We start from the raw sequence: 17,986 nt of genomic DNA, 5'->3' as shown, positions 1-17,986 counted from the left end.
AATCAAGTGGAACACTAGCCATCATAACCAAAAGAGAGCAAGATGTGATTTGAGAAAGATTTGGCAGCTATTTCTAGCAAATCAAGCAACCACATAACGGACCTGTCATGGGCTCTACATAATATTGTTGTTGTTGTTACAGACCGGTAGTCAATGATTTCCTGACTTTCTGTAGTGAAGTGTCATTCTGACCTTTTAATGCGGATTTTACACAATCTTCCAAATGTCTTGTTTTGATGTTTAGTAGATCGCACTTTGAACATGAGAGTGGAGTGTTGTGACATTTATATAAATATATACATGCATGTAAGTATGTGTGTGTGTGTGTGGTGTGAATGTCCATGAGTGCATATGTGTGTGTGAGTGTATGTGTATAAAAAAATAGCATCTGTGTTCAGTCCCACTTCATGGGACCTTGGCTGAGTGTCATCTACTATAGCCCTGGGCCAACCAAAGCCTTGTGAGTGAATTTGGTAGACAGAAACTGAAAGAAGCCTGTTATATATATATATATATATACATATATATATATGTGTGTGCGTGTGTGTGTGTATATATATATATATATATTTGTGAGTCTGTGTTTGTCCCCCACCAACATTGCTTGACAACCGATGCTGGTGTGTTTACATCCCTGTAATTTAGCGGTTCAGCAAAAGAGACCGATAGAATAAGCACTAGGCTTCCAAAGAATAAGTCCTGGGGTCGATTTGCTCGACTAAAGGCGGTGCTCCAGCATGGCCGCAGTCAAATGACTGAAACAAGCAAAAGAGAATATACAGTGAAGTCAGAGTCATGGTCAACGCCAGGGTCATGTACCTGGCACCTGTGTCTGTGACAAGTGACCAAAACCTTTGGCAATATACTGCGCTTGAAAAGACCTGTCAAGCAAAGTGAGATCATAGACATGACCAATACTGGTGTTTTGTAACTGGCACCTGTGCCAGTGGCACGTAAAAAGCACCTGCTACACTCTTGGAGTGGTTGGTGTTAGGAAGGGCATCCAGCTGTAGAAATCATGCTAAATCTGATTGGAACCTGGTGCAGCTCCCCATCTTACCAGTTTTCAGTCAAACCGTCCAACCCATGCCAGCATAGAAAAACGGATGTTATCTGATCATGATGATTGCAGAGCCATCTTTCTTGGACAATGAAAGACTACCAATATATCATCATCATCATCATCATCATTTTAACCCTTTAGTGTTCGCATTATTCTGCCAAAACTAATGCCTCTTCATCTACATTGTTTTGAACTAATCATGCATTATCTTGTAGCTTTGAGATTTTGATGAGGTAGCTGTTAATTTTTAAAACAATATTGTAGGGTTGGTGTGAGAGACCAGATCTGGCCAGTTTGAACATAAAACAAGCAGAATACTTTTGGCCAGATATAGCCGGTTTAAATGCTAAAGGGTAAAATCCTTTTTTCCATGCTGGCATGGGGTGGATGGTTTGATAAGAACAAACCAAAGGGTTCTGCCAGGTCTAATGTCAGCTTTGGCATGGTTTCTATAACTTGAAACTCTTCGTAATGCCAACCACTTAACAGAGTGTAGTGGGTGCTTTTTATATATAAAACACAACTATCTCCCACAAATGAGTATGACATAGTGGCATGTTCCATGCTCTCCCTCATTTCTCTAGTTACCTGTATAGTCACCAACAGACATAGATACACGAGTGTTGCTAGAGTGTGTGCCGCTTGGGGTGACCCCCCCCACACAAAAAATACATAGTCGTCCCGCCCTCTCTAGCTATGCTAGTGCATAGACACCCCCTCGGCCCTTCTACACTTGACCCAGCAGAACATTATGTCACAGCTGGAGAGACAGAAAGAGTGGAGGGGGAGCTATCCAGACCAGTACTGACCTCATGCCTAAATTTTTAGAGGAGTAAACAGGTGCAACAGGAAATGTAGTCCTAGATACACCGCACATTAATAAAAAAAGGGTGGCGAACTGGCAGAATTGTTAGCACACCAGGCGAAATGCCTAGCAGTAATTCGTCTAGCGTTACCTTCTGAGTTCAAATTCCACCAAGGTCGACTTTGCCTTTCAACCTTTCGAGGTCGATTAAACAAGTACCAGTTACACGCTGGGGGTCAATGTAATCGACTGAAACCCTTTGTCTGTCCTTATTTGTCCCCTCTATGTTCAGCCCCCTGTGGGCAATAAAGAAATATACATTAATAAAAAAAAACAAAAAAAAACAGGATGGTCACAGTTGGAATGTTTTTGATTTTAAGTTTGCTTGATGAGCATTGACCCGGGGTTAAACAACAACAACCTCCCCCTTTCCTGTATTTCACATTCATCAGCCAACCTCAATGATTACACCACACTTTCCACCCACTACCTTTGTTTTCCTCCTACACCCCTTTCCACAGGTGGGAGCGGGTGGGTTGGGGTTTTTCCATTTATACACAACACAATGTAATCAGAACATAATGGTGACTCAGTTGAAACTCGTTAAAATTTACAATACACACACCCACCCACACACACATACAGCCAACAGTGCAAAAAGACACACACACACACACACACACACATACAGCCAACAGTGCAAAAAGACACACACACACACACACACATACAGCCAACAGTGCAAAAAGACACACACACACACACACACACACACACACACACACACATACAGCCAACAGTGCAAAAAGACACACACACACACACACACACACACAAGCAAAACTGAAAATTATGATACAAACACGCAGTCAGCAGTACAACCATTCATGTTATGATGTGTGTGTGTGTGTGAGAGAGAGAGAGTGTGTGTGTGCATGCGTGCACATACACACACACACTCACGATCAAAAGCACAATAAGCCATGTTTTATACATACACACACAAATACAAAGCACAGTCAGCAGTGTAATGAGGCATGTTATCACACACACACACACACATACATACACATATCTGCAACCAGCTCTGATATGATGCACATGCAATCAGCAGTGCAGCAAGCCATGTTGTGGTACACACATACATATATAGTCAATAGTGCAACAAGCACATTATCATGTACACACACACACAGAGCCAACAATGCAATAGTCACATTATGATGCAGACACACACACACGCACACACAGAGCCAACAATGCAATTAGCACATTATGATGCACACACACACACACACACACCACACACACACACACACAACCAACAATGCAATAGTCACATTATGATGCACACACACACACACACACACTTTTATAGCCAACAGTACAACAAGCACGTTATCATGCGCACACATGCACACACACACTTCAGTAACCTCACAGCCTCTATAGGTTACAAACATGCCTGTATCCTACATCTAGTCTATCATCATTTTAACATCCACTTATCCAAAGTAGGATGGAGTTATTCGTTTAAGAAGACTCTCTACAGCTTGATGCCCTTCCTGTTGCCAACCCTCACCTGTTTTTTAAGTAGAGAAATATTTCCCCATAACCAGACATGTTTTCACAGAAGATTGGGAACGGACGACATTGCTGGCATGACAGTGACACTCGTTAACAACCATCACATGACGTCGAGACAATTACTTTACTTAAAAAAATAGGTGAGGGTTGGCCACAGGAAGGGCATCCAGCTTTTGAAAATCCTCTTAAATGAATAACTCCATACAACCTGCTGCAAGCTTGGATAAGTGGATGTTAAAATGATGATAGACTAAATGTAGGATATGGGCATGTTTGTAACCTATAGAAGACAATAACCACTTGGAAACGTGTGCGCGCACACACACACTCACACACACAGAGGTTTCTTTCAGCTTCCGTTACACAATCAACAGGCAATATTCACCTCATTCTGCTTGAACCTTTGCACATCTTCCAACTTCAATATTATATGGTACACCACATTGCTTACAGCTGCTCCCTTCAGTTCTCTTCATACCTGGGTTACTGCCTCGACCCTTTTAATACCCAACTACCTACCTTCAACTCCCTTAATACCCAGTTACTTCATCCAATATTTTAAACAGGGCTTCTCAATCTTTTTTTAGTATTTGGGCCAAACCTAAAAGCTGGATTTTTTCAGGGCATTGCATCAAAAAATAGGAAAATTTATTATGTTTATCAAAGGAAGATCATCAAGGGCTGCTGGAAGGATGATTGAAAGCTGCCAGAAGGATGCTTGAGGGCTGTTGGAAGGATGCATGAGGGCTGCAAGAAGTATGCTTGAGGGCTGCCAAAAGGATGATTGGGGATTGCAAGAAAGATGCTTGAGGACTGGTGGAAGGATACTTGAGGGCTGTGGGAGGGATACTTGAGAGCCACTGGAAGGATGTATGAGGGCTGCTGGAAAGATGCTTGAGAGCTGCTGGAAGGATTCTTGAGGGCATGTGGCCCTCGGAGCCACAGTTGAGGACTGCTGATCTTAACCCTTCCTATAAGAGAGCAAAGCATATTCACTACTTCACTACTGTAAATGTGCATTTTAGACACAACAAATGAATTGACTCATTTTTGATAGTGGGGTACTGTCCAAAATTCTTTACATTTCATATGACTTATTTTATTTTCTGCTGGCCAACAGAAAGAGTTGCAAGAACTGATTTGCATATGAATAGCATATTATATCACCAGTAAAACTTTATTCAGTGCAGAGAGAGATAATTCTCAGCTACTCCTCTCTCATCTCACATACAGGGCCAACTTGCAGCAGCAATTATAGGCCCCAGTGCAAATCAATGCCCTGGGCCCTATAATATTTATTTACTGACAGCAACTACAACATACATCATCATCATCATCATCCTCATTTAATGTCTGTTTTCCATGCTGGCATGGGTTGGACGCTTTGGCCAGAGCTGACAAGCTGGAAAGCTGCACCAGGTTCCAATCTGATTTGCCTCGGGTTCTACAGCTGGATGCCCTTCCTAATACTAACCACTTTACAATATGTGCCGGGTACTTTTAATGTGACACCAGCATTGAGCACTTCCATGTGGTGCCGGGACAGGTGCTTTTTTTTATGTGACATCGCCACAGAACACGGATCAGAACCGGGTCCTTAGTTCTGTGCAGCCAATGTGGTCATGGCTTAGAAAAGCACTGCAGACATGTATTCTAACATCAACCAGTCTGCATCACCTGTTGCACAGTCTACTTTGATTCAGAGAGTGAGTGAGAAGTGAAAGAATGCAGGAGGGGGAGAGAGAGAGAGAGAGAGATCATTGTTGTTGTCAACAGACTCGATAGCTGTCGAAACTTATCTCTGCTTCGGTCATACTGTAACTATGACATCCTCACTATAACCCCCCCCCCCCCGCATAGCATTAATTAAGTCTCCTAGGTAACAGACACCATCCATCTGTTCCACGTAATTAAAAACTGACAAATATAACAATTGAATAGGTTTCTGTTTGCTTCCTAAAAATAAATAATTACGAATAATTAACAAATATATTTTGCCAAGTATGTAAATATCTGTCTGGATAATAGTAACAATAATAATAATAATCCTTTCTACTATAGGCAAAAGGCCTGAAATTTGGTGGAAGGGGACTAGTCGATCGCATTAACCCCAGTGTTTCACTGGTACTTAATTTATCGACACCAAAAGGACGAAAGGCAATGTTGACCTCAGCAGAATTTGAACTCAGGAAATAAAGACAGACAATATACCATTAAGCATTTTGCCCAGCATGCTAATGATACAGCCAGCTCACCACAAGTAATTTTTAACACAAGATTACACATTGGGGGGGGGGGGGCAAAGAAGAACCTGATTATAATGTTAACCTCAGCAGGAATTGAACAGGTATACCTACACAAGTTTGCCCCACTCCACTGATTTTGTTTTCATTTAAAAATTAATATGTTTTAATGAAATTTTCTAGAAATAGCTGTGGTAGTGGCTGTGTGGTAAGTAGCTTGCTTACCAACCACATGGTTCTGGGTTCAGTCCCACTGTGTGGCACCTTGGGCAAGTGTCTTCTTATATAGCCTTGGGCCAACCAAAGCCTTGTGAGTGGATCTGGTAGACGGAAACTGAAAGAAGCCCATCGTATATGTATATGTATATATATATGCATGTGTGTGTATATGTTTGTGTGTCTGTGTTTGCCCCCCAACATCACTTGACAGCTGATACTGGTGTGTTTATGTCCCCGTAACTTAGCGATTCGGCAAAAGAGGCCAATAGAATAAGTACTACACTCTTGGAGTGGTTGGCGTTAGGAAGGGCATCGAGCTGTAGAAACTTTGCCAGATCAGATTGGAACCTGGTGCAGCCTTCTGATTGAGGGCTTGCCAGCCCTCAGTCAAAGCGTCCAACTCATGCCAGCATGGAAAGTAGATGTTAGACAACGATGATGATGATATATATACTCCTGTGTGTGTGTATATTTGTGTCTGTGTTTGTATCCTCACCATCGCTTGACAACCAATGTTGATGAGTTTATGTCCCCGTAAACAAAAGAGACTAACACAATAAGTACTAGGCTTACAAAGAATAAGCCCTGGGGTCAATTTCTTAGACTTAAAAAAATCCCTTTGAGGCAGTGCTCCAGCATGGCCACAGCCAAATGACTCAAACAATTACAAGAATAAAGTAATATATATGTATGTACACATGTACTTTTAAACTAAATCTGGTCCCGGTTGATTTCCACTTTATCATCAGATGCCTTATTCCTGGATTTGTACCTGACACCAGACTGGATTAGCACTAATGAATATTCTTAGTTTAAATTCCAGTCTGGCACTATGCACACATTCTTATATAAGACACCCATTGGCGCCGAGCTATCAGACCATCCAAAGTAAGGTGTTGGTAATTTTGTTTGCTAACCTTTTCAATCAGTTTGTACAACAGGCAGTGTAGATGTGAACATCAATCCTTTTTATCATCTCTAACAATCAAGTTAATAGGGTTGCTAACATGTGAAGGCGCATAGCTTAGTGGTTAGGGTATGCAGCTCATGATCGTAAGAATGCAAGTTCGATTCCTGATGGTGCGTTGTGTCCTTGAGCAAGACGCTTTATTTCACATTGCTCCAGTCCACTCAGCTGGCAAAAAAATGAGTAGTACCAGTAATTTTAAGAGCCAGCCTTGTCACATTCTGTGCCCCTCTGAATCTCGCTGAGAAGGGAGTATGCATGTCTGTGGAGCACTCAGCCACTTATATGTTAATTGTTAATTTCACAATCAGGCCCTTCTGTTGATCCAGTCCAAATGGAACTCTTGTTGTCATAATTGACAAAGTGCCAGTCACTATCAGGTGATGAGGGCCTGTCCAGGATGGGTTACTAACAAGCAATGAGGGCCAGTGATAGGTGAGTTACTAACAGGTGATGAGGGCCTGTGCAGGATGGGTTACTAACAGGTGTTGAAGGCCATTAACAGATGGTTTTCTAACAACCGATGAAGGCCAATGGTAGATGGGTTACTAACAGCTGATAGGGGCCAATAATAGATGAGTTACTAACAGGTGATGAGGGCCTGTCCAGGATGGGTTACTAACAGGCGATGAGGGCCAGTGATAGGTGAATTACTAACAGGTGATGAGGGCAATTGACAGATGGGTTACTAACAGGTGATGAAGGCCAATGGTAGATGGGTTACTAACAGCTGATGGGGGCCAATAATAGATGAGTTACTAACAGGTGATGAGGGCCTGTCCAGGATGGGTTACTAACAGGTGATGGGGACCAGTTTTAAATGTTTTTAGACGCCACAAGACTTGAGTCAAACAATTTGTTGAAAGGAAAATGGAAGTTGTAAATGGTAGCTGTAAATGGTTTTCTGAATTATTCCATTGTCACCAACACCGTGACCATGACCACCACCACTACCATCATCGTTGTTGCTGTCATTGCCAATCATTATTAGTGTTGGCAACTGTAATTATCCAAGTCACCATTTACTTCTCTACTGAAATATAATGGCTATGGGTTCGTGCTATCACATCTCTTTCTACTTGTCTCCCTTTGGCATCAATGTTTGTCATGCCGCAGATCGAATATATCAAAACAGCTTGATACACACACATACATGTACGTGTGTGCATGTATATGTGTATACACATGCATGCATTTACATGTGTATATGTATACACAAACACACACACATACATACACACATTTACACACATATCTATTGCAAAAGTACAAACATACACGTACACATATATATATACACTGAATGAGGAGAGAGGAGAAGGTAACTGGGTCTATTTGATGCTAAACGACACCAATTATTGTTCTGCAGGAAACTGCTAACCCATAACTGTAAACTGTTCAACAACAAGATAAAACTGTTGGCAAATAATGAGTTACAGAGAGGGGGGGGGCAAAAGTGCTTGTTTGGCACGGTTCCATCAACAGCTTAGCTTTCAGGCAGAATTTGGCAGAATTTGAAGCGTTATTTATGTATTTTTCCTTGCAGCCAGATGATATATTTATTGTGTGTAGGAGAAAGGTGTCAGAGTGAATAGCCATATTGTATGAAAATGGTGGGGCAGGTTGTGGAGAATGGGTTAAATAGGGGCACTCTTGTTTTTGGTGCAGAGTGTCGTGGCCGGAAACTCGAAACATAGTGGTTGTTGTTGTTCTCTGGCCCTAGCTCAACACTGACGTACTAGACTTATAATCAAATCCATTCCAGATGTGCCCTTGCCATTTGTTTAGGGATAATTTTTTGTCTTTTCTTTCGCTTGTTTTCACCATTAGGCTGCAACCATGCTGGAGCGCTACCTTGAATGGTTTAGTCAAACAAGTTGACCGCACTACTCTTTTGCTGAGCCGCTGAGTTATGTGGACATAAACAAACCAACACTGGTTGTCAAACAGTGGTGGGGAACAAACACAGACACAATCACACACACATACACACACACACACTCATATGACAGACTTCCACACATTTTCCATCTATCAAATTTCCTCACAAGGCATTGGTCAGCCCAGGGCTGTAGTAGAAAGCACTTGTCATAAGTGCTATGCAGTGAGAGTTAATTCAAAGTCATACGGTTGCAAAACAAGCTTCTTAATCACAGTCATATAACGCCGAGCTTAAACCCACACATATACACACACTAATCTTCCTACGGCTTCTGTTTATCAAATTCACTCACAAAGCATTGGCCAATATGAGGTCATAGTCATAAGACACTTGTCCGAGGTGTGTATGTGACAAACCAATAACACATGAATGATCTGAGTTCAAATTCCGCTGAAGTCGACTTTTCCTTTCATCCTTGGCCCCCACCCCCCAAATTTTGGGCCTTGTGCCTAGAGTAGAGAAGAATGTTACATGAATGAAGGTGATAAGCTGGTCAAAATGTTTTAGCAGTATTTCATCTGACTCTTCACATCTCTAGTTAAAATCCTGCCAAGGTCAACTTTGCCTTTCACCCTTTTAGGGTCAATAAAATAAAGAACTGCTCAAGAATTGGTGGTGGTGGTGGGGTGATGTAATTGGCTGACCCCCTACACATCAAGCTTGCTGGCCATGTACCAAAATTAGAAAGAATTTTCCAAGGACGAAGCCAACCAACTGATTCCAAAACTGATTTGATGGATGGCAGGAAGCAGTGGGGCCTTTGAGTGACCCATACTGGTCTCAAAGAATTGATTAATGAATCGCAATGAAGTCAACATTTATTATTAACAAAATCAGGCAGTTAGCTGAGTGAATTGTTACTGTGTTGGACCAAATGTTTTCTTTTACCCAAAGCCAGGGACTTTTCAGCACCCCTTCATAATCCTCATTGAAACCAGAGGTAACAAGACAGTTCATCTTATAAGGGCAAGGTTGTTTATGGAAGACCAGCAGTCGCCCTTACATAGCAGCCTCCCTCCTCCACGCCACCTATGTTATCCAAGGGAAAGGCAAAGGCCAATATACCCTGGCACCAGTGACATCACAACTCATCTGAGTGAACTGGAGCAATGTGAAATAAAGTGTCTTGCTCAAGAACACAACTCACAGCCCAGTCTGGGAATTGAACTCCTTCATGATTGTGAGCCCATTGCTCTAACCACTGAGCCAAGCACCTTCACACACACACATACAGATATATATATATATCTGTATGTGAGTCCATCCCATGGCCTTTGCCAGGGATGTAGCCAGCCCAATTATACATGCCTTTCCTTCCTTGGACACGTGAAGACCCGTTGAGGCAAGTGAAGTCGAAATTGTATTCGAAATCGAACCTCATCTGATGACTAGCACCCATGCCAACCTCCCTTCATTGGACACTAAACTCTGCTTGCGAAGACCTGTTGGAGCAAGTGAAATCGGAATCGAATTTGAACCAATCCTATGACTGGCACCCGGCAGTTGCCAGGGCCGCTGGACTGACTCCTGTACAGGTGGCAAGTAAAGAAACACCGTTTCGACCCTGTGCTTGAGGAGACCTATTGAGTCAAGTACATCAACATCAAAAATCAATGGAAATTGTAGTTGTGATCCCTGTGCCAGTGGCATGTGAAAAGCATCAATCAATCATGGTCGTTGCCAGCCTCGCCTGGCATGTAAAAAGCACCCACTACACTCACGGAGTGGTTGGCGTTAGGAAGGGTATCGAGCTATAGAAACACTGCCAGATCAGACTGGAGCCTGGTGCAGCCTTCTGGCTTCCCAGACCCCGGTCAAACCGTCCAACCCATGCTAGCATGGAAAACGGACGTTAAACAATGATGATGATATATATATATATATATATATATAATATATAATATATATATATATATATATATATATATAATATCTCCATCTATCCACCAAGATATTCACCCACCTACCCACTCATCCTAAATCCATTCATCCATGTTCTGACTGTGAGTTAGCTTATTCAAATTGTTAAAAAATAATAACCTTAAAAATAAATGTGTGTGTATGTAAGCCTTTGTGCGTGTGTGTGTGTGTTCACATGTGTGTGTTCACACTGGTGCATCACGCAATTTGAGCTATGTCCAAAACAAGATCTGCTGACTGACAGACAAAACCTCCACTCACAAATACAGCATACAACAAAAACAGCAACAACAGCAACTGTAACAACCACAGCTAATGGTTAATTAAATAGTTGATTAACTGAGATTAGTTGCTGTTAATACGATTATAATTTTTCACACTATTAACTTCATTGTTACACATGAAACATTTTTACATATATCAATGTAAATGTGTAACTCTGTGACGGAGTTGCCTTCCGATCAGAGGAAATGTCAGCCTGTTCACCAAGCCAGTGGGGTGGCATCATTTGAAAGCTATAACTTGATGCAAAGCACATTTTGGTCAGGGTGGCTGTGAGGTAAGAAGCTTACTTCCCAACCACACGGTTGTGAGTTCAGTCCCACCGAGTGGCACCTTTGGCAAGTGTCTTCTACTATACTCTTGGGCCTTTCAAAACCTTGTGAGTGGATTTGGTAGGTGGAAACTGAAATAAGTCTGTCGTAATATACAATCATCATCATCATCATCATCGTTTAGCGTCCGTTTTCCATGCTAGCATGGGTTGGACGGTTCTACTGGGGTCTGTGAAGCCAGAAGGCTTCATCAGGCCCAGTCAATCTGGCATGTTTCTACGGCTGGATGCCCTTCCTAACGCCAACCACTCCGTGAGTGTAGTGGGTGCTTTTTACGTGCCACCCGCACAGGTGCCAGACAGAGCTGGCAAACGGCTATGAACGGATGGTGCTTTTTATGTGCCACCGGCACGAGGGCCAGGCGAGGCTGGCAACGGACACGAAACGGGGCGGTGCTGGCAACGGTCGCGAACGGAAGGTTCTCTTACATGCCACCGTCACTGGTAACACATCTGCAATTTCCATTGATCGATTTCCATTGATCGATTTCGATTCTGATCCTCATTTGCCTCAACGGGTCTCACAAGTAGAGTTTCGACATCCACCGGCACTGGTACACATCTTGCAATTTCCATTGATCGATTTCGATTCTGATCCTCACTTGCCTCAACAGTCTTCACAAGAGTTTTGTGTCCCCAGAAGGGAAGGTATGCATACGTAGGCTGGCTCCTCCCATGTAGAAGGCCACGGGTTATGGACTCACTTGTCCTGCCGGATCTTCTCGTGCACAGCACACTTCCAGAGGTCTCGGTCTCTAGTCATTTCCTCAGTGAGACCTAAAGTTCGAAGGTCGTGCTTCACCATCTCGTCCCAGGTTTCCTGGTCTGCCTCTTCCACAGGTTCCCTCAACCGCTAGATTGGCACTTTTTCACACAACTATCTTCATCCATTCTCGCCACATGACCATACCAGCGCAAACGTCTCTCTTTCCACACCACAACTGATGCTCTTAGGTCCAGCTTTTCTCTCAAGGTACTTACACTCTGCCGAGTATGAGTACTGACATTACACATCCATCGAGCATACTGGCTTCATTTCTTGTGAGCTTACGCATATCCTCAGCAGTCACGGCCATGTTTCACTGCCATGTAGCATGGCTGTTCGTACACACGCATCATACAGTCTGCCTTTCCCCTCTGTGCGAGAGGCCTTTTATCACCAGCAGAGGTAAGAGCTCTCTGAACTTTGCCCAAGCTATTCTTACTCTAGCAGTTACACTTTCACACACCCTCGCCCCCCGCTGCTGACTTGGTCACCTAGGTAACGGAAACTATCACTATTTCTAGTTTTTCTCCTGGAAAGTGACGGAAGTTGGTCTCAGAGCATTTTCAGTTGTTATTGTTCCTGAGCATCTGCCACATACAAAAACCATCTTCCTAGTTAGCCTTCCTTTGACATTGCTGCACCTCTTATGTGTCCATATATATATATATATACATATGCATGTACGTATATTGTTTGTGTGTGACTAGGGTGTTAAAGAGCACTACCATTGCTAGAAATAAGAGTTAAACTGCTCTAATGCTGTAGTTAACGCACATGGATGAAAACATATACGCTAACAGGGACCAAAATTGTTCCAAAAATACCAACCAAGAATTCTCAGTACATTATCTACATTTGATGGATATTTGTCCTCATCTTGTTTGTTGTTAATACAATGTTTCGGCTGATATATCCTCCAGCCTTCTTCAATTGTCTTGGGGAAATTTCGAACCTGGGTTCTCATTCCTAAGGCATTTTTCGATGCTATTATTGTTATTATTATTATTGTTAAGGTCAGTGCTTGGAATCAAACTCAGAATCTTGGGATTAGTAGCCCGTGCTCTTAACCACTATGCCATATGCCCCTGGGCTTTTTCTCAGTTTTAGCAATTTCCATTGCTATTCTCAGTTAAACCAGCTTGGTTTTGGCTATTTCTAGATCTGTTTTGCTATTAGTATATACGTTTTTGCCATCCAAATTAATGGATGATTTAACGATTCTCTAATGTGCATACACAAAATTAATGTAAACAGCAGGTTGTAATGTTTCACTGAAGTATAACTAGATGGGGTGGGACAGTGTTGTTTATGCCCTACAGATTAAGGACACCAATGTGGTTTACATTATGTTTGGGCATCTGTAGGACAGTGTCAATAGGGAAAATTTAGGCAGGTGATGAAAATTTTCCAGGGGACTATAAAGTTGTGAGATGAAAGGACTAGGTAATGTAGGGATCAGTGAAGTGAGGCAGAGTAAGAGTTATGTGATGAGAACAGACAGGTATTTTGAGTAAATTTGGACAGCAGAAGGTAAACATTATTTACATTATTTGCATTCGACGGATATTTGTCCTCATCTTCTTTGTTGTTAATATGTTTTGGCTGATATATCCTCCTGCCTTCTTCAGGTGTCTTGGGGAAATTTCGAACCACTACGCCATATGCCCACGGGCATATGGCGTAGTGGTTAAGAGCGCGGGCTACTAACCCCAAGATTCCGAGTTCGATTCCAAGAAGTGACCTGAACACTAACATTAATAATAATGATAATAATAATAATAACATCAAAAAATACCTTAGGAATGAGAACCCAGGTTCGAAATTTCCCCAAGACACCTGAAGAAGGCTGGAGGATATATCAGCCGAAATGTTGTGTTAACAACAAACAAGATGAGGACAAATGTCCGTCAAATGTAAATAATGTAAATAATGTACATAATTCCTCATCTCTTAAATATAGAAGGTAAACAGTTTCTTCACTAAAGGAACAAAGGCTGTGGTAGTAGCAGCGTAATAGTGAGAGGGAGGAGACACAAGTTTGATAAACTACCAAATCAACATTTAATTATCACTGTGTCATCATACTGAGCAGACTATCAGATGTTGTAATACACCGCTTGTCACAATGCGCTTCCTTGCATTGTTGTAGCATTCAAATAATGCCAACTCACTGGGTAAGCAGGTAGGCCAACATTTCACCTGAACAGAACACCAGTCTTTCACAGGATTACTTATTTACAGCTGGGTGGACTGGAGTAATATGAAATGAAGTGTTTTGCTCAAGAACACAGTGCAATACCAACCTGGGAATTGAACCCACAATCTTACAATTATGAGTGCAACATCTTAGCCATTAATTACGTCTATCCAAACAATGTAGATATTTTTCAGTTATTTAAATAAAAAAAACAAAAAAGCAAAAGGTATCCATTATACTCACCCCTTTATCATATACAAGAACTTTGAGAGATTTCTGCCCCTTGTAGTCTTCGGCAAGTTCGCCCTCGCGCCATACTAGGGTGTCGTCACGTATCCATATTTTTGCATGCTGTAGAAAAAAAAGAACAAAAAAAAAAACAGGTCATTAATTATTTAAGATATTTATTTATTTATTTATTGTAAGCTGTAATTCCAAATATTTAGTTTGGAAATATGTTAGACAGCGAGAAGGGAGGGGGAATAAATGATGCAAACGTACAATAGGAGAACAATGCCAACAAGAACAGTTTCAACAACATTAATAATAAACCACTGAAATTCCTTTTCATCATATATATATATATATATATATGTATATATATATATATGTGTGTATATATAGTGTATATATATATATATATATGTGTATATATATATATATGTGTATATATATATATATATGTGTGTGTGTGTACATATATATATATATATATATATATATATATATGTATATATATGTATATATATATGATATATATGTGTGTGTGTGTGTATATATATATAGCAAAATGTACTAAAACTATATATTTCATATTGTTAGTAAACTGAGAAAATTAGGGCTTACATGATGTGATAGTATATATATATATATATATCAGTGTGTATGTGTGCATGGATGTATAAGAGTGAGTGAATGTATATCACTGACAATAGAAGTTTTACTGTAGACACGTGATGAGGCCAGAACGATAGCGGGGAGGAGATGAAATAGGTATTGTGAACTCTACCGGCGATGGAGGGATGTGAGTTTTACGTATCAGTACGTGCGTATGTGTGGTGGATGTGCATGTGTATGTGCGTGCATATGCGTGTTTGTTTACGTCCGTGCTTACTTATTCAACTGCTACGACGTACAAGCAGTGTCGCTGTTAGCATTCCCCCTGTCAATAACTTGTCTACAAGCTTTGTGCTTTTGAAGATGTGTGACGTAAGAGGTCCCTTACTTGAAAAACAGGGAAAGGTTAGCATGAAGAAGGGCACCTGGCTGTAAAACAATGCCTATTCATTTAACCCCTATTAGCAAGGAAAAACAGATATAAAACAAATGAATGAGTGAACATATACACTTCCCTCTCTCTCTCTCTTTGTCATATATAATATTATATATATATATATGTATATATATATGTATATGTATATATGTATATATATATATTGTATATATATATGTATATATATGTATTATATATATATATATATATATATGTAAATATATATGTATATATATGTATATATATATATATATATGTATATATATATGTATATATATATGTATATATATATATGTATATATATATATGTATATATATATGTATATATATATATATGATATATATATATATATGTATATATATATGTATATATATATGTATATATATATAAAATTATAATTTAGGGTATCTAAGAGATAACACCACGCTGGAAATAGCAGTCAAAACTTGACTCTAAAACCACATTAATGTTCATACAGCAGTAGGAGAGAAGACAGTTTGCTAATCTTCTCTCCTGGTGCTGTATGAACATTTAATGTGGTTTTAGAGTCAAGTTTTGACCGCTATTTCCAGCGTGGGGGTATCTCTTAGATACCCTCAATTATAATTTTAAATAATTATTAAATTTGAAGGTTTTTATTCCCATTCTGACCACCTGATAAGATCGGTATTTAATTAACGATCTTATCCTTATTTATATAAATTTATATATATATATAGTTTTATCCTTTTACTTGTTTCAATCATTTGTCTGCAACCATATTAGGGCACCACCCTGAAGATTTTAGTTAAAGAAACTGATCCCAAGACTTATTCTTTGTAAGCCTAGTGCTTGTTCTGTCGGTCTCTTTCAGCGAACTGCTAAGTTGTGGGGATGTAAACACACCAACAACAGTTGTCAAGTGGTGATGGCAGAGACTAAGACACACACACACATATACATATGACAGGCTTCTTCCAGTTTCCATCTACCAAATCCACTCACAAGGCTTTGGTCAGTCCAAGGTTATAGTAGAAGACACTTGCCCAGTGTGCCACGCAGTGGGACTGAACCCAGAACCATGTGGTTGGGAAGCAAACCTCTTACCATACAGCCACACCTGTCATGTGATTGACCAGACATTTGGATGTTGTTATATATCACTGTTCACAATGCGCTTCGCATCGTTTTAGCTTTCGACTGATGCCATCCTGCAGGCTGGGGGAGCAGGCCAACATTCCCCCCTGATCAGAAAGCTAATCCATTGCAGGGTTACCACCCTACAGGTGACTGGATTGGAGCAACATGAAATGAAATGTTTTGCTGAAGAATACAACACACCGCTTGGTCTGGAAATTGAATCCATAGTCTACCGGTCATAAATGCAACACCCTAACCACTAGGCTACACGCCTTCACATATCTTTTACTGGTTTCAGTCAACTAACTACAGCCATACTGGGGCACTGAAGGGTTCTAGTCAAACAGATCAAATCCAGGACTTTTTTTTTTTAAGCCTTGTATCTATTTTATCAGTCTCTTTTGCCGAACCACTAAGTTACAAGGACATAAACATAGACACGAAGACATGCACACATAGATATATACATCCAGCCATAGAAACCACGCCAAAATCAGACTAGAGCCTGGTACATCTCTCCGGCTTATCAGCTCCAGTCAAACCATCTAACCCATGCCAGCATGAAAAAAATGGGCATTAAATGATGATGAATGATGGGCTTCTTTCAGTTTCCGTCTACCAAATCCATTCAAAAGGCTTTGGTCAGCTTGAGACTATAGAAGAAAACACTTACTGAAGGTGCCATGCACTGGGATTGAACCAGGAACCATGTGGTTGGGAAGTAGAGCTAAGAGAAATACCTCAGTAGCCAGTGGCAACATTTTGGACTACATAGACAAATAACGCGTATCAATGCCATGCAACGAAAATTCTTGATTTATTTAAATTATCTCCGCTTTTAGAGCTTGTATCATAATTAATAAATGGTAATTAAAGCCAGCTCCACTTGACAATCTCAAGAATGGAGAATTCTCTAAATCGGATATGCCATTAAAGAAACGGACAGGCTTATTGTCATACAAACACACACACACTCAAACAAGTGTGTGTGTGTGAGATAGATAGATAGATAGAGAGAGAGAGAGAGAGAGAGACAGACAGACAGACAGACAGACAGACAGATAAGCAAATGTATCAGTATGAATTTTTCAATCATCATTTAATGCCCACTTTCCATGCTGGTATGGGTTAGGTGGTTTGATTGGAACTGGTAGGCCAGAGAGCTACACCAGGTTCCAGTCTGATTTGTCATGGTTTCAACCACTGGATGCCCTTACTAACGCCAACCACTTCAAGAGTGTAATGGGTGCTCTTTATGTGCCACTAGCACA

The 17,986-nt window shown here is 40.8% G+C and overlaps 1 protein-coding gene across 7 annotated transcripts in view; it reads right to left on the bottom strand.

Moving 5' to 3' along the window:
- LOC115219750 (unconventional myosin-Va) overlaps positions 1 to 17,986 on the bottom strand; it is a 272,760-nt gene that overhangs the window by 181,358 nt on the left and 73,416 nt on the right. For all 7 annotated transcript variants that reach the window (XM_036509681.1, XM_036509676.1, XM_036509675.1 and 4 more), the window contains exon 2: positions 14,566 to 14,673. In XM_036509681.1, the coding sequence (XP_036365574.1) occupies positions 14,566 to 14,673 (108 nt within the window). The remainder of the gene's footprint in view (positions 1 to 14,565; positions 14,674 to 17,986) is intronic.

This window comes from Octopus sinensis, linkage group LG15, assembly GCF_006345805.1.
Source record: "Octopus sinensis linkage group LG15, ASM634580v1, whole genome shotgun sequence".
Lineage (NCBI taxonomy): Eukaryota > Metazoa > Mollusca > Cephalopoda > Octopoda > Octopodidae > Octopus > Octopus sinensis.
Note: the sequence above shows the minus strand (reverse complement) of the source record. Positions and strands in the feature narration are given on the sequence as shown.